The sequence below is a fragment of the Sus scrofa genome, chromosome 5 (assembly GCF_000003025.6).
Source record: "Sus scrofa isolate TJ Tabasco breed Duroc chromosome 5, Sscrofa11.1, whole genome shotgun sequence".
Lineage (NCBI taxonomy): Eukaryota > Metazoa > Chordata > Mammalia > Artiodactyla > Suidae > Sus > Sus scrofa.
Window position 1 is genome coordinate 8,685,697 of NC_010447.5, and position 18,154 is coordinate 8,703,850.

The 18,154-nt window shown below is 57.2% G+C and overlaps 1 protein-coding gene across 1 annotated transcript in view; it reads right to left on the bottom strand.

The window, feature by feature from the left end:
- CACNA1I (calcium voltage-gated channel subunit alpha1 I) overlaps window positions 1-17,038 on the bottom strand; it is a 109,721-nt gene extending 92,683 nt beyond the window's left edge. The window contains 3 exon segments of the mRNA XM_021093102.1: window positions 15,282-15,405; window positions 15,408-15,501; window positions 16,751-17,038. Of these exon segments, the coding sequence (XP_020948761.1) occupies window positions 15,282-15,405; window positions 15,408-15,501; window positions 16,751-17,038 (506 nt within the window).

Consider the following 18,154-nt stretch of genomic DNA (forward strand, 5'->3'; position numbering starts at 1 on the left):
AGCAGACGTGACCCTGGGACAAGAGTCCCTACCTGCAGCTGGATTCCACACCCCACCGGAACCCCACTGTCCCCAAAAGTCCAGGCTTCCCGTGTGTAGCAGCCGCTGGGCACAGCCACCTTCGATCATCTGAACCCGATTAGATCCGTGACAGGCAGCCACAGGCACCTCTGAGGAACGCGGATGGGGCAACGTATCAATGGCGATCCGATCCGTAGTTTCCTTGGCAGCAAAGGCTTTCCAAGCACCTGGCTGGGGTGGGGGTAAGGCCCAACCCTCCTCCCCATTCCCCCCCCATCCCCCCCACCCCCGCTTTGCTTGCAGTGCTTCTCTTCCCTGGGTCCTCAGAGCCCAGCAGTGCATTAATAAGCACCTATTGAGCACCTGCTGTGTGCTAGGCACTGGCTTAACAGCAGCAATAATGGTAAAAATGGCAAACATATCTCAAGTGCTCTTGAGCGTTTGTTTGCCAAGGAGCTTTCTAATCAAACAGCACATAGTATCTCATTGAAACCTTACGGCAAGCCCACGAGGCAGGGAGCTCAGAGGCGCCAGAGCACAGCTCGTGTAGCCGTGGACTGGGGACCGAGGCTTGTCACGTGTGTGCAAAAGGGAAAGCCCCTCTTCTTGTCAACCTCCCCTATAAGACGGCTCGTGGTCTCCCATTCTTTGGCTCTTGAAGAAAAGCCACCTCACCAGCAGGAGACTGAGACGCCCATGCTGGTGTTACCTGCTGATGACCTCATATTACTGTGAAGGAGAATAAGAGATGTTATCACAAACTCTTTAGACACTGTCTGCCTCCCAAATGCTGAGTCTTTACTCACAGCCTTTTTTTTTTTTTGGCTTTTTGCCTTTTCTGGGGCCGCTCCCACGGCATATGGATGTCTAATTGGAGCTATAGCCGCTGGCCTACACCATAGCCACAGCAATGTGGGATCCAAGCCACCTCTGCGACCTACACCACAGCTCACGGCAATGCCAGATCCTTAACCCACTGAGCAAGGCCAGGGATCGAACCCTCAACCTCATGGTTTCTAGTCGGATTCGTTAACCACTGAGCCACCACGGGAACACCTTCACTCACAGCCTTTTAAATACATCAATCAGGTCGGGCCTGGCCAAGTGGAGAGTCGCCCTGGAACTTCAGCCGAGTCCCCCCAACGGGCAGGTACTATTGTTACCCCCATTTGACAGATGAGGAAACTGAGGCACCAGTGCTGGCTCCAGCCACAGCCACCGAGGATCACGCGGCCAGGATGTAACAGGGACAGGATTTGAAATGGCCTCTGCTGACTCCAAACCCCATGTTCTCGGCCACGTGCTCCGTGGCCCCGGGCACAGGGGTGGACTGGCATGTGTTGAGTGGAATATTTGCTTTTCCCTTCTCGCCCACATTGACTTCTCCCATTCAGGGCTGGGTCAGCAGGAAGGGGTCAGGAAGGGGGACAGTCCACCCCCACCACGGCCGGGAAGGAAGGACCTATGGGCTGGAGATGGGGGAGGGGAGGGAAGCCAGCGAGAGAAGGGTGCTGGTCTCAAGGCTTCTAGGAAAGGCCGAGCTGGGTCAGCACCGTAACTCCACCCCAGGCCTGGCTGCTGTCGTGAGAAAGCCAGGGTGTGATCTGGGAGGACAGGTCAGGTCACCGGCGAAGCCACGATGCCAAGGGCCCCCTCAGGTCTGCCACTGTCCAAAAAGAAGAGTGACTGGCTGGGCAGTACCCAAAGCCCGAGCAGGCCCTTCAGGGCAGCCTCCTCTCCCGGAGCCGGAGCCAGAGGCCTGCACGGTTACCATGGCAACCGGCACCCTCCTCCTGTAGTCCCAGCTGACAGTCATGGTTTCTGCAAATTGGGGTGGGGGGGGCTCTGGGAGGGTAGGTAGGGCTGGGAGTGCTGGGTTTGGCTGGGGTGGCCAAGTTTGTCTTTATTTTTGTCAAATCTGAAATCGGATCCCTTTCCCAGGGTGCATTTCAGTTGTTTAAACAAATTAAGGGGAGGAAGGGGGCTGGGAGCTGCATCCTCCTGGACCAGGGAGGCAGGGAAGGTGGGCAAGCCCCTGTACTAGGGTCCCTCCCCTTTTTATCCCCAGGGTGTCCACAGATGGGCACTCAGACCTCTGGCCTTCATAGACCAGGGCCTGAGGTTTCCGAGCTTGGGTTCTTGGGCCAGCTCTGTGCTCCTCTGAGGCTAGGCTCACAGCATCCTGCCGTATACCTGGCCTGTGCAATAGTGTACTGAGATTAGCCAGGTTTACTCCTGCCCTGGAGATGCCCGGAGTGTTTCCCAGAACCCACCATGGGGTGGTAGAAGTGGCTACCATTTTGAATGTCAACTATGCTCCAGGCCCTCGACTTTAATAGAAGTTACCCATTTACTCACTCATTCACTCATTCATTCCACTTATTTTTATAAGCAACACATTTTGGAAAACTGCTTGGCAGCATTTATTAAAACTAAACAGGGGGAAAAAAAACTAAACTAAACAGAATCCCATAGTAGGGTCCACCTGTGCTGCTCCTGGGTCCATACCCAGAAAAATCCCCACCTAAGTCCACAAAAAGGCACGTATAAGTGTTTCTTTCTTTCTTTCTTTCTTGGCCGCTCCCGTAGCATATATAGATCAGATCCAAGCCACAGTTACCACCTTAACCTACTGTGCCAGACCAAGGATCGAATCGGGATCGAACCTTCGTCCCAGCACTCCCAAGATGCCGCCAACCCCACTGCGTCACAGCAGGAACGCCAAGCACGTGTTACTCTTAACAGCCCCAACCTGGGAACAACCCAAGTGTCCATCAACAGGAGAGGGAGCCAGGAGGCAGATTTCAACTGGGGATGATTCCACCCACCAGCACCCTGGGGGACATGTGACCTTGTCTGGAGACATTGTTGGTTGTCACAACTGGGGTTTGAGGGGTGGTCCTGGCATCCGGAGGGTGGAGACCCTACAAGGCACAGGGCAGCCCCACCACAAAGAATGATCTGGGGGAAAATGTCCACAGTGCCAAGGCTGAGGAACCCTGTTGTACCTCAGATCTTTGATGGGAAACTAGCCGGCGATGAAAAAGAACAAACAGGTGCAGCAGCCTGGACAGAGCTGCCAGGCATAGCACTGGGTGATGGCAGCCAGATGCCAAAGAGCAAAGAGTGTCTGAATGCAATTACACGATATAAAAACCCAGGCAAAGCAAACCAACAGCAAAGAGTTCAGAACAGCAGCAACCCTGGTGGTCTGTCCAGTGCAGGAGAGCTCCAGGAGCTGGGGATGCTCTTCTTGGCCTAAGTGGGGCCACAGGTATGTGTTTATATGGAAAAAAATGCCTTGAGCTAGACATTACAACTTGTGATCGCTGCTGCATGCATGTTGTACCCCCAATAAAAAATGTCACAAGGAGTTCCCATTGCAGTTCAATGGGTTAAGAACCTGACTAATATCCATGAGGATGCTGGTTTGATCCCTGGCCTCGCTCAGTGGGTTAAAGGATTGGTTAAAGCTTCAGTATAGGTTGCAGAAGAAGCTTGGATCTGGCATGACTGTGGCTGTGGCGTAGTCCAGCTGCTACGGCTCCGATTTGACCCCTAGCCTGGGAACCTCCATATGCCAACGATGCGGCCCTAAAAAGCAAACAAACAAACAAAAAACCACAAGCATCTGCTGGGCACCCGCTGTCCTGGACCCCCACAGGGAGCTTCTCCATAACCCTGCGAGGGAAGGGTATCGTCCCTGTTTCACAGACTTGCCCAAGGCCACAGAGAGGGGAGGAACCAGAATCTGAACCTCACACCACCCTGTCTTCGGTTTGAGTAGGGACTTGTTCCAGCCAAGCCCACAACAGCCTTGGGAGACAGGCAGGCAGATATCATTACACCCACTTCATAGACAGGAAAACGAAAGTCCAGTGGCAGAGCTGAGCTGGAAAATGGTTCCCCAAAGTGAACAGACCTGCTGAGCAGATGGTCCTAGGCCTCTCTCCACTTACATGCCTCTAGCGACAGGGAGCTCCCCCCACACAACCCTGTGCCCTGCCCCGGCTGACAGGTTCTGGTTCTAAGCTGTGCAGCCTCAGGGGCTGAGATCCCTTAGAAGGAGCGAGCCCTCCCTTCCTTCCTCGTCCCTGCTCCCAACTCCACTTCTTAGAGTGCCGTAATTTGACAACTCATTGAATTTGGCCAAAGTCTCTGTTTTCCAGATGCCCAGCAGGCCTCCGTGCCCAGTGTAGACAGCCGGCATGGGGGAGGCGAGGGCGAGAGAACCGGGGCTGCCAGCCCGGAAGAAAACCCTGGGCGGGTGGTCCACGGAAGGAAGCTCCAGATGCCACGCTTCGGCCACTGCTGCGGAGAAGGGCAGGGACGGGCCCTCGGGGCCAGGGTCCCGCTGTCTGGGGGCTGGCCCAGCCTCAGGAGCCCAGCCTCAGAGAAGGCGCAGCCACGGGGGAGCCTCCTGGCATCTAGACCGGGGGCGGATGCCTCGCCTGGGCCCTCATGGCACCTCGGACGTCCCCCTTACAACGTTGTGGTCTGTCCTGGCCTCCCACCCCCAAGCAGGCTGGGGTCTCCGTCCACAGGCAGAGCACATCTGTCCCTCTCTGTGCCCAGAGGCCCCCCGGAGCAGCAGCTCAGTGGCATCTGCAGCCCCAGGAGGGAGTGAGGTCCTTGTCCCTTGGAGGCAACAAGGAAGCCAAGGAGGGATTTCTGCACAGGAGGGATTTTCAGTTTCCCTTCACCTCCCCCCATCACTCACTCTTCATTTTCCTCCTCGCTGAGGGCCCCCTCTGTCCGCCCACCGTGGCTCTGGGAACCCGGAATGAAGACGACATGGTCCCTGCCCTCCAGAAACCTATAGCAAATTTCTCTTTGTCGATGTAGCTGGAGGGGGGAAGGTCAGACAGAGGGTGATGACACTTCTGGCCCCCGCCACACATCGCCCCTGCCCTCCCTTGACCACACACGTGTGTGTGCTCACGCGCGCATCCCCACAGAGCCCCGCAGCCCCTCACACACTTACACGCGCCAAGGCACGTGCCCACCTCCGCACCCACCAGGCGGCAACACTGGGCTCGGCTGACCCTCTCTCTGCCTGCACCAGCAGCTCTCCAGGGGGTTGCTGTGCCCCCTGGGGAAGCTCAGGAGCCCTTTCTCAGAATAATGTTTTTAACTGCATACATTTTTTTTTAAAGAATGCTTAGTATTAGAAAGGAAGGAAGCCAGTTATGTTAAAATAGTTGTCAAAATATTTTTTAGCAAAACAAGTTTGTGATGGAGAACTATATGCGCTTCGTTATCAACACAATGAATAACCAGAGCCAGGGGCGGGTCTGATACTGTGCGCCTGGGAAGCGGTGATGAATGGCAGTGATATTCTGAAAGCTCCACAACAGACCAAGAGGTGACAGTCCCTGCAGCTGCCAGCAATCCCACCGAGCTTGGTGGCCTCCACGCATAACAGAAAGAAATGCTACATTTCAATCAGAGGTCAGGGGAAACAAACATGCACCTTGCGCCCAACCAAGTTCGCAAACCTCAGTTTAAGTGATTTTTCTAGAAACGCTCTCCTCCTGGGGCCCCTAGGCAGATCCCCTTTCTACTTGGTAGACGCCACCCCTTAAATGCTGGCCCTTCTCCGGCCCCCTAGCCCCCCATCTCCATTCCCTGACCCCACCCCTACTTCCACCGCTGGGACCACCCTCCCTGGGCTGGCCAGGTCCTGAGTCTGCCCCAGCCACAGGTTCACTTGCTGCTGAAGCGGCCTCCCAGACACTGCTCTGGGATGTCTCCGGGAAGCTCAAATTCATCAGGTCAACATGGGACAGGTCATGCTCTCCCCAGACCATCAGATTCTCCCTTGAACTTCCCACCTCCATGAACGATGTCCCCTTCCCGGCTATCCTGCACGTCGTCCAGACCAGAACCCTCCAGCACCCTCCTCCCTCTCGTCCCCACATCCACTCAGAGACCTGTCCATTTCACTGCCGCTCCTCTCCACCCCCTCCTCCACACCCCTGCTGCCCGGGGCAGGCCGCACCCCCTCTGACGCATCCTCCACACAGCAGCCTGAGGGTTCCTCCCAAACCAAGCGCCTTCTGTGGCTCCCCACTGCCTTCAGGGAATGTCCAAAGTCCTTGGTTCGGCGTCCCTTTGAGTCAGGGTTCTCGGCCAGTCTCCTCTCTGTCCACACACCCTCTCCCTTCAAGCTGTTTACCAGGATGCACTTCACTGAAAGCTTTGCTGCACACCTACTATGTGCAGGGCTGAGAGTCAAGGCCTAAAGAAGGGACAGGCATTAACGGAACATGGAGCCTGTCCTCACGGAGCTCACAGTCTAGCAGAAAGCGAGGCCAGTGAGGCAGGCCTTGTAAGCAGTGCAAGAGGAGAGGGATGGCGCCCAACAGAGGTTTGGCTGGGCATTCAGCACATGGCAGGTGGATCAACGAACAAGCGAACGGAGGGATGGGTCAATGCGTTGATGGATGGGTAGGTAGGAGGATGGGGGTGGGGCCTTTTGGAAGCTGGGCCAACGGATAATTGAATGGGTAGATGTTTGGGGAGGTGGGTGGATGAATCCCCGGATGTAAGGACTGGGTGGATGGGGGCTGGGTGGGCAGATAAATGAATGAAGAGAGGAAAAGATGGATGGTTGGGTGGATGGATGGATGAGTGTGTGAGTGGGTGGGTGGATGGAAGAACGGATGAAGTAAAGAAAGGTGGATGGGTGGGTGGCTGGGTGGGGAGACGGGTGGCTGGGTGGGAGACAGATGGGTGTGTGGGTTATGGGAAGGCGGTTAGGAACAGGACTGTCTAGTAAGTGGCAGCTCCAGGACTCAAAGCCAAGTCTATGTGACCCCAGAAACCCTCCAGCTGGGACACAGCCCTGCCCGCCACTCCTCCTTCGGCGATTCGAGCCCTCAGCCTCAGCCCTCCTCCCCAAGAGACCCTTGACATCATGCTTTTCCCACACTTTTGGGGCGTCACGATCTCAGGGACCACCCAGGCTAGCACTTCTGAGCCTCAGAAGTGCCACTGACACTGAGGGCTGGATAACCCTCTGCTGCGGGAGGTCCCGAGTGTTGTAGGGTGTTTGACCTTTACCCCCGGGAACCAGTAGCCCACCCTCCCCAAGTTACAGCAGCCAGAAGTGTCTCTGGCCATTGCCAAATGTCCCCTGGGGGCAAAATCACTCCTGAGTGACAATCGCTGATACTGCACAACCTCCACACACACACACACACACACACACACACACACACACACACACACTGATACAATTTTAGGGATGAGGAAACTGAGACACAGAGAGGAGGAGTGAGCTCCCTGAGGTCATGCACCTGGCACGGGGGCTCAGCCTCTCCTCCCAGCCCCGCACCCCAAGCCCCCACATCCGCCCCACAGCACCTCATGGTCAGCTGAGCCTTCTCCTCCTGCTTTCTCAACTAGATGAGCCAGATGGAAGCTGGTGCCCAGAGAGGTCAAACTGTCTGCTCGGTGTCACACAGCAGTGAGCACCAGCATCAGGATTTGAACTTGAGGGGGGACGAAGGGGACAGGGGAACAGGGCATGGCTCCACAGGGCAGCTGGGGACAGAAAGGTAGAAGGCAGCCCCTGAGGAGGGCTGGAGGGAAATGAGCAGCAAGACATTCGGGCTGATTAAAAAGACGTATCGATTTCTCTCCAAGGAACACACCTGGGGCCATTTGTCTCCCAACAGGACCACGAGGCGGTCTGAGGGAGGTGACAGGTCAAAGCTGCCTTCTGACACAAAGCTGCAGACCAGGCGGGATGGACACATAAAAATCCAATCATGTTTTAAATGCCCCAGGAGGGGGCTGACTCTTCATTAGCCAGCCAGCCCTCTCTCTAACCTGCTGCTCTCTGTCCATTACAAGGAGACTTCTGGTCGGGGCTCACAGGTTTCGCAGGGCTGGCTGCACCCCCCTCCCGCAGGCACCGCCAGGCTGGGTGGCCCGGACAAGCATCTCACCTCTCAGGGCCTCGGCTGTCAGCTGGACGGTCTCTAGAGCCAGCTGAGCTGCTGGGAGGATGAACTGTGACGGCGCCCAGGAGGCCCTGAGTGAACGCCAGTGGCCTCCCCAGCACAGCCTTCCAGAATCTAGAGCCTAAATGTCTGTCCAGGCTCACACTCCAGGCTATAAGCAGCAACCCTGGTGAGCCCAGCTTGGCCCAGAGCCTTTGACCGAGACGTTTCCTCAACCGGGGTGCCATTCCCCCTCCCGCCATCCCCCCCTCCATCAGAGCCTCTCCGGCCCTGCTCCTTCTTCACCCATGCCTCCTGCAGCATCCAGCTTCCTGGTACCCACAGCCCCCTGAGGGTCCTTCTGCCCAGTCTTTATATCATTTTTCTTCACTGGAATATGGTTGGGGTGTGGCTCTGCCTCCCTCATCAGGCTGGGGACTCCTGGGGTCACTGCAGGGGGTCCAGGTCTGGAACCCTGCGGCCCCACCCAACACGGCTGACCACCCTGGGGGCACCTCCACTCTAGTCTAGAATAGTGTCCAACACTATTGAAGCTGGACTTCAGGAAACACTTGCTGAATGAGTGAGGGAGTGAATCAATCAATCAATCAATCAATCAATATCCATTTTAGGAGCCTCCTGCTTGGTCTCCAGACCTTAGACTCTGCCTCAAGTATCTTCCACTCTGCTCTAGGAGGGACCTTCTTTTTTTTTTTTCCTTAATGGCTGCACCCGCTGCCAGGGACTAAATCTGAGCCACAGCTGCAACCTACGCCACAGCTGAGGCAATGCAGGATCCTTAACTCACTGTGCCACAGCGGGAACACGTAGGAGGGACCATTCTACTAAATGAAATGACCCATGTCCTATGCCTGCTGGACATCCTTCGATGACTCCCCAGCGCCCACCAGATGAAGAGCAAGCTCCAACCTAGCACTTCATACACAGCTATCCAGCCCCTGCCTCACACCGTTCCAGCCACATGAAACTCCTCACTGTTCTCTACACTATTCTCTCTGCCTAAAATATCATCCCGCAACTGTTCTCCTGGAAAACTCCTACTCATGCAGCAAGACCCAGGCCAAATGCCCCCTCCTCCAGGTAGGCTTCACCAATGCTCCTAGGCTGAGTCAGAGACAGCTGCTGTACCTGTAGCTCTCTTTATATAGAAATCTCCAGGAGTTCTCAGCATGGCTCAGCGGTAACGAACCCAACTAGTATCCATGAAGACACGGGTTCGATCCTTGGCCTCACTTGGTGGGTTAAGGATCCAGCGTTGCCATAAACTTTAAGCTGTGGTATAGGTTGCAGACACAGCTCAGGTGCCTCACTGCTGTAGCTGTGACATAGGCCAGCAGCTGCAGCTCCAACTCTACCCCTAGCCTGGGAATCTCCAGAAAGAAAGGAGGGAAGAAAGGAAAGAAAGAGGGAGGGAGGAAGGAAGGAAGGAAAGAAATCTCCAGGTACCTGAGGTTGCCCTGCAGGTCAGGCTCTCCCTGGTCCAGCCAGGCTCCCCTGACTGGTCGTCCAGTCCACCCTGCTAACCAATGAGCGAGCAGCATCCACTCTGACCACCACGAGCATCTCCAGGGCACAGCTTGATGCTGACTTTTACTTCTGAGAAAAACAACCTTCTCTACACCAGATGGAGGGAAACGGACAATTTCCCAGACATGTGTTGCTTCTTTCAGCCATACTTGCCATCCGTCTGGGCATTCCCATTGGGCCAAGGCTGAGGGAGGAGGGGACGCCCTCCCCCAAAGACCCCCTTTCCCAGCCATGGGCAGACCACGGCCTAAGAGTCTGGGGTCCTGGACTCCAGGCTGCCCCAGCGTGGCTGACCACTCAATGTGTGACCTCAGGCAGGTCAGGCTCCCCTCCTGGGCTTCAGTCTCCCCAGCTGTAAAATGGGTAATCAGCAACTCCCGGCCCTGTCACCGCCGGGGAAGAGCGGAGAGAACCTGAGAGGTCACAGCGAGCAGGAAAGTACTTTGTAAGCCAGAAAGTGATGAGCAAGCCCATCCGTGCCAGGCCTGGGCGTGTCCCCGGGGCCTCCTGCCTGGAGGAGACAGACCAGACAGCAAACAATTCCTGGAGGCAGGAGGAGGGGGGAAGGACCAATGACAGGCTGAGGGGGTCTAGAGAGAGAAAAGCTGAGATCCAGGACAACTTCCTGCAGGTGGTGGCCAGGAAGCAGGAGCTGGTGGCACTGGCGGGATTTGGCACCATGGAGCTGGGGGCGAAGGCGCTGCAGGGGGCAGAGCCAGCAGAAGCCAAGGCGGGGAAGCAGGGGTGTCAGGATACACCAGCGGCTTGTTTGGGCTTCAGAACAGAGGGCCTGAAGGAAGCCAGCGGGGAAGGCGGCTGGAGTCCGACCAGGTGGATGGCGGAAGGCCCGCGATCCAAGCAGAGTGAGACTCTTCTGGGGGTGAGAGAGCCGCTGAGGGTTTCTGCACCAGGAAGCGTAAGCAAACCAACGGAAGAAGGCAGAGAGGGAGGGAGGGGACAGCACTTGACAGATGACAAACTGACAAACCACTTCCACACTGGGAGCCCCGGGGAGTCCCTGAGGGCGAAGGCCAGCAGGCAGGAGCCAGTGGGTCCGCGGGAGGTGCACTCGCCCCGGGGCCACAGCTTTGGGCTCCTGGCCAGGCACTCTCCGCACTGTGAGACGCCAGCTCAAGGGACTCCAGTTGTCAGGGGGGCAGGAGGGGTGAGATCCCGGGAGCCACCTGTTTGGAGAGGAAGAGGTGGATGAAGGCGAGTCCAGATCTCCCACTGGCCCAGATGCAGGGACAGGGCTCAGGACAGAAGGGGTGGGGGTTTGATTAAGGGAGGACTTGCTGACAGCCAAGAGCCCTCTGAAAGCCCGCAAGGTCCTTAGCCAGTGGCCCAAGGCCCCATCTGGTGCAGCAGGACTGAGAGGGAGCCCGCCAGAGGCAGGGGGATAGACCCAGTGAGCAGAGCAGAGGCGGAAGGGTGATGGGAGAGGGGTCTTCCTGCTGGGAACGGCTCTCCAGCAGTCACCTCCCCACAGTTAGAGTTTCCCAGGTTTGCTCCCTTCTCGCCCCCCAGCCTTCATGCCCGCGCCACTGCAGAGGCCAGGGTATTCCTACCCTTCTGCCTTCAGCCCCTCTCCCCAGCAGCCCAGCCCGCAGGCTTCTCAGAGCATCGTCAGAGTCATGGAGCCCTGCAGCCCGCTGGCCTGCAGGACACTTGTCCCGAGCCAGGGTACCCAAGTCACCCCAAGTAGCTTCCTGCCAGCAACATCAGCCCTAGTGTGGACACAGCTGCCGCTCCCCACTTAACCATTTGCCCAGTCAGTGCTTGCCCTGGAATTCTCACTGGCCCCTTGACATGTCCAACTTGGGGTCGCTGAGCCTCCCATTTCCCAGATAAGCAAACAGAGGCTCAGCAAAGACAAAGGCTCCTCGCCAAGAAGCCAGGAGCAGGTCATCATTCATGCTCCATCAAACCACAGTCCCTGGGGTCACCTCTGAGTCCTCTCCTTCCAACAGCAACCCCAAGGCAGCCACACATCCCCCAGCACCCGGGGCCACCATCATCCCTTGCTGCCATCACACAGGTCCCCTCTCATGGTGGTCTCCTGGCTGCCATCTCTCCAAAGGAACCCGAGTGATCTTCCCCTGCACAAAACAGCCAGAGCTCTCCTCTGCACATGCCTGGTGTGCAACCCACACTCCATAAAGGCTTGTCGGCTGAGCTCATGAAAGGATGAGTGAAGGAAGGATGAATAAGAGCCCATTCACCGGCTCAGCAAACACACCAAACGCTCACAATGAACAGCACCAGGCTTGGCACCTCGGGGCTACAGAGAGACCATGGACCTTCTTCCTGCCCAGTGATGACCCAGGTCAGAGGGTCTGCAAGGCGGGGGGTCTCAGCCAGGTGGACTTCAAAGCAAGAGCACCCACAGACCCCATCCCTAGCAGCAGAGGGCTGGAGCCAGGCAGGGGACCACAGCAAACAGAAGTGGACAGAGGGGAAGGACAGAACCAGGACCACAGCCACAAAGGCACAGAGCGGGTGAGCCCACCCACAAGGAACACATGGAGCCCCGTCCCTGAGAACCCCACTGAGATGCTTCCTGAAGAGGGGGTGGCCCGCAGAGACATGCGCCACCCCCATCCCCACCCCGGACCCCCCTACCCCAGCCAGAAGCTGCTTCCTGACCTCACTGCCCACATCTCCCCATCCTGCAGACAGAGCGACTGAGGGCAAGAGACGGGAAGTGACTTGTCCAAGGTCACTGGCAGCTGGTGTCTCTTGCCTCCCAGCCCAGGCCAGCACCCTCCCCCTGCCCAGCAGAGCGGCAGCCTTCACAGCCGACTGGCTTCCCACCATGCATGGCTGGTTCAAGCTGCAGCAGAAGCGCTGGCTCAGCGCTGGCTGGCACGGGGGAGGCAGCAGCCAGGAGCAGGTCTGGAGGGAAGGGGGCTGCAAACTCCTCAAGGGGTGGCCCCTGGCAGGCCACAGGGAGGCGGCAGCCCAGTGTAGACACTGGAACCCAAGAAGACCCTTGCTCAGCCACCTGGAACCGCAAAGCAAATGCCCCGGCTCCAGTGGAGTGTGGAGAACCCGTGACTACAGGCTCCGCAGGTGGCAGCGGTGTCCTGGATAAAGGCCGAGCCTGGGGATTCAGAGAAATTGAGATTTTCATGCCAGCTTTACTACATCCAGGCTGCGCGACCTGGAAAAAAGTTACTCGGTCTCTCTGAGCCTCACTTTTCCTCGTCCAGACAGCACTCACCTCTTAGAAGGGTTGAAAGGTGAAAATGCAGGCAAAGCATTTGGCACAGTAAGTGCCAGCTCTTGTTATTATCATCCCTGAGCCTTCCTCTGGGCTGGACACACAGCCAGGCGCTTTGCAGGAATCATGGCTAATCCTCTTTAATCGTCCCATTCTAGAGCTGAGAAAACTAGGGCTCAGGGAGAGGAAACTAGAGTAAGTACAAACCACCACTGCCCTTCTCTCACATGCAGCCAGGTACACTCCTAAGAGAGGCTTCCAAAGTCTAACCTACGGTAGAAGATAGGTTTCCAACTGATCAGACATGCTGCCCAGGGTGCTCTGCTGGAGGATGCTGTGATCGATTAGCAATGTCTGCACGGATGATGAGGGCATGGCTCCTTGCAGTGTGACTGGCACAAATTTACCTAAATCACACAGACAGAATCTGATTTTCCCTGGAAACAATGTCTTCTGAAGGCATCGTGTTCTATCTACAGGCTTGATAGCCAATGTCTCATCGAATCTAACACGAGCTGGGTTTACTCAGCTTATATGTGTGAGAGTCCTTGTCACCTCTGGGGCACAGGTAATAAGAGCAATAACCACATGTATGGTGGTTTTTCTAGTCCCCAAAGATTCATTTTCACATGTGCTGCTTTGGTCTTCAGTGCAATCCTGTGAAATGGCTAAACACCATGCCGACAGGTGGGGAAACTGGGGCCCAGAGAGGTTAAGAAACCAGCTTATGGTTGCACAGCAAATAACAGGCAGAGTCAGCCTGTGAGTCTGTCTCACTCACTCAGGCCCCCAGTGCTTCCCACACGCCCCCTACCCATGAGTCAAACGGCACCACCGACCCCCTGACATTTCAGAGCCAGCGTCCTCCCAGATGAAACCCCGCTGAGAGCACATGCTCCAAGCCTGGGCCAGGCAGGCAACGGAGCTGACATTTGGGTGAATGGACTTTTCCCATCCCGGCTCGCCAGCTCAAAGAGGGTCCCAGCAGCCTTCTGGCTTTCCAGTGAGTCAGCAGTGACTCAGGGACTACCTCCGGGCTGGGCGAGGCGCTGAGTCAGGGAGCACCAAGCTTCAAAGGGCAGCTGGCTCTGAGCCAGGGCCCCTCCACACCAGGGACACTGGCACTCAGGACGGTCTGTCGGGGGCAGGCCTCCCACACCGCCCCGCCCCCTCCCGGGCCAGCTGGTCCTGGTAGCCGCTCCCACGAGCCTGACCTTGATGCCTACGTGGCCACCGTTCCTTTGGGTTCTTGATGGGGAGCAGAATCCTGCAAAGTCTGGAACTGTGAGGGTCATTTCTGGTTGTCGCAATGATTGAGGGCCGCTCCCTAGCAGCATTTAGGAACACCAAACATCCAGTACTGCGCAAGACAGCCCAGATCACAAAACGATGTCACACTCAAAACATCAACTGTGGCCCCATTGCGGAGCACCAGGCTGAGCCTGGCCCCCTAGCTCCTTCCTAGCGACAGGAGGGAGATATCTGGCCGGGGAGGAATGGGGAGCCCTCAGCACCTGATCAAAGACTCCCCACCCCCACCCTCAGGACCCTAAAGCCCAGCCAGAGTGCCCCATTCACTCCTGGAAAACCGTCAAGGCCACCACTGACAGGCACACCCAGCAAACACTGAAGGAGCCCCTGCAGTGTGCCAGGAACTGGGCTGGGTGCTGGGGCCCCGCAGGGAATGAGACAGGCTCCGTCTGTGTCCTGGTCACCTGACAGTACCCTGGAGCAGGCAAGTGTCAGACTAGGAATCCCATACTAGATAGTGACAACAGAGAGGCTAAGGCGAAATCACAGAAGAGGTGACACTTCAGCTGTGATTTAAAGGATGTGGCCAGGTGAAGGGGGGGCGGGAAAGCATTTCAAAGGGAAGAGCCCCTGGAAGCCACAGGGGAAGCAGAGCGAGGGAAGCCAGGCAGGGCCCAGGGAGGAGGCTGGCCTGGACTCCGCTCTGCTCCTCCAGGGCAATGGGGACTGATGAGGAGTCTGAGCAGGGGGGTGACACCAGCAGGAAGACCTGTGGGGAGGCTGCTTGCTCCTGCCCTCCCGGCCCCAGATGGAGACACAGCAGAGAATAAGATGTGGCGGAGCCTCGCCCTGCAGGTTGGGGTTCAGGCCCTCGGGCACCCCATCAGGCTCTCGTCACCCCTGCAGTTACCACCCACCAAGGGGCTCAGTCACTGGGGTCTGGGCCACGGGCCAGGGACCCACTTAACTCTGCCTCCTCAGCCCCCGTGCAGACCTGGGGCTCACACCTGAGGGCTTCTGGAGCCAGGGGACCACTGTGCCGAGCCCCCACCGTCCTCAGCAACTTCCAGAACATTCACCATCCCATCTGGCTTCGCCTCACGGCCCGAGGTCTCCCAACCTCACCACCCAAGCTGGCTCACCAGCACCACAGGGCCACAGCCGACACCCAGGCCTCAGGCCTCCTGAGCAGAGAGGAAGGCGAAGGTCCCATCGCGGAAGCGCCAGTGCCCTGGTCAGGACCCACATACAGCCCCTCCCCGGCTCCTGGCCCCACGCACAAAGGATATGGGTTACACACCATCTTGATGCACCAGTTCCGGGGGCTGGTGGTCTGTCGCAGGCAGAAGAAGGCAACCGGTGCCAGGTCCGGGTGAGGGACCTCTGGATCGCCTCCATCCAGGGGCTGCTCGGGCCTGGAGGGGAGGGAGGGGGGCTCTGGGGCCCCGGCTGCTCCGTGACTCCTGGCTCAGCTGCTGGGGCTGCGGCAGGGGACGGGGGCGGCGAGAGCTCTCAGCCATGGCAGCGCGAGCAGGGAGCCCTGCGGAAGAAACAGGCAGCACGTGGCAGGGCGAGCCTGGCACCCACTTCCCCGTCTCGCCTCCCCCGACAAGGGGACTCGGCTCAGACAGCCCAGCCTCGGGCCCCCGCAGGCCCCTCGCCCTCCCTCTGGTCTTCATCCAGCCGTGAGGATTAGGAAAGAGCGGAGGGCCCAGATGCACCCAAGTTCAAATCCACGTCCAGGCTGGTGGTCCTGCTGGTCCACCTTGCTGAGCTTCAGTTGGAGGAGATGAAAAGTGGGGAGAATTAAACCTTCTTAGAAGGTTGTGACATTCCTCTGAGAGTATTCGTTTTTTAACGAGACTAGAATTGTACATTGCCTCATTGAAGGTAAAGAACATTTGAAGGAAAAAGCAAAAGTTATTATAAAGATAGGCAGTATCGCCAGCATGATGTCAGGTACGAAGCAGAGGTTGAGGTGCTGTGGGTCCAGATACCGGGGGGCCTGGGCAAGCCAGACGCAGTCAGGGCCGACCTCCCTGAGGAAGGGACCCCTGAGCCAAGACCCAGAGTTGAGCCCAGGGATGCCCTACCCACAGCTTCACAAAGCTGAGGACCCAGAGACTTCCCACGCCAACCTCTTTGCTTTACGGATGGAGAAACTGAGGCTCAGAGAAGAGACAGGCCAGGCACACAGCCAGGTAACAAGCAGAGACAGAAATCTGGGCGTGTCACCTGGCTGGCCACCCACCACCCAGGCTCAGAAGGGCTCTGGGCTTGGTTTAATACCCTGCTGTCCCCAACTTGAAATCCTCCATCCTTTTTAATCCAGGGGTCCCCAAGTTCATTTCACACCAAGTCTTGCAAATCACACAACTGGCCCTGACTTCCACTGAGAGGTCGACAGTCAAGCCTCGCCCTCTGCTCACAGTAAGGCCAGAAGCAGATGGGCTGCTCATTAAGCCCATTTAGCAGATGGAGGAACTGAAAAGGGAAGGGCACGCCAAGGCTACACCCTGGGACAGGTCTAGAAGCCAGCAGCCCAGCACCAGCCCGGCAGATTCAGTGACAACCGACCATGGCCTCGCCTGGCCTCCTCCACATCCGGCCAACAGCAGGGCCTTCCCCTCACTGCTTCACCCAAGAGGCCACCAAGCCCTGAATCCTCACCCACTGGGGTCTCCTGGGCCCTGACACCTTGGCAGTGCTAGGCTGGGCAATGGGAGTTAGAGATGAGACCCAAATCCCTGGCACCCACCCAGCTGCTGCCCGTGGCCGCTAAGCTGTCAGCTGAACTGCCCAGAACTGATACATTTGGACATTCCTCTGGCTCCAGGGGGCAACAGGCGGGAGTTGGCGCCTCCTGCCACTTCTCCCGGCTGGTCAGCGAGGCAGGGTTTTCTCCCGAGCTCAGGGCTTTGCTCTTGGTTCCAGAAAAACAGCCATGGCGCTTACGTAAGTTTCCAGGCACCTCGGCCCGCCACGTGTCAACCCCTGGGCAGAAAATCATTCTCTCCAGGGTGGCTATGGGTCTGCTCGCTGCCATGCCAGCCTCAGAGTCCACCACTCCCTATCCCAGCCCCTCCGCACCTGCCAAAGTCCACCTCATCAGGTCCAGGAGCGCTGGCTGCCTCCTTCAGGCCTCTGCTCCCACCCCCTGCTCTTCCAGGCCCTGACGATTCATGACTTTGTCCAACAAATATTTCCTGAGCACCTATTATGTGCAGGCAGTGTGCAGGCTCCGGCGTTAAGCTGGTGAAGAGGCCCGACCTGGCACCAGTCCGCATTCAGCCTTCACTCCAGCAAAGGAGAGCAGCACACGGGTCAATTAATTTTTCCCTCTGGATTTCCATAGCTCTTATCACCACCAACCATGCTGTATAATTTATGTATTTATGATTTAGTGTCTGTCTCCTGAAATGAAAGAGGGCTATAAGAGAGCAGGAAGGGTGGTCTATTTCGTTCACTGCTGTATCCCCTCAGCACCTGGAACAGTGCCTGGAACATACGAGGTGCTCAATAAATATGAGTCGAATAAATAAGTAAAAAGTGCTGGGAAGTAAATAAGCAAGGGGGTGGGGAGAAACCCTCCTCGACCTCTCTAAAGACATTTAAGATAAAAACAGTAAGAATCAGAAAGCACCAGCCTTGGGTGATCTGTGAGAAGGGCCCTCCAGGTACCAGGAACGGCATGTGCAAACGCTCAGGGCATTTAAGGATCAGAGATGAGGCCAGTGTGGCTGAGCCAGGGGCAAGGAGAAGGGAGGAAATTGGAGAGTCTGGCAGGGCCCCTTGTGAGCTCAGGTTTTATTCCAAGTGCAACGGGAAGCCACAGAAGGGTTTTTATGCAGGGAGTGGTGTGGTCTGGTCTGGGTTTTTAAGCCTTCCCTCTGGGGGCTGAAGAGAGAGCTGCGTTGAGGGGCAGGGGTGGAGCAGGGAGGAGACTGGAAAGGTGGGCTGGGCGGGCCTGGGATGCTGGTGGAGGTGAAAAGGAGACGGGGGATTGGAGACATCTATTAGAGGCAGGAGAGCCTGGCCTTGCATCAGCCCCAAGGCCACGCCACCCAGCACCACTGAAACCCTGCCTGCAACCACAGAGGCTCGGGGATTACACATAGCCACCTCCTCTCCTCAGGCTCAGCCCTGTCCACTTCATGGTCAC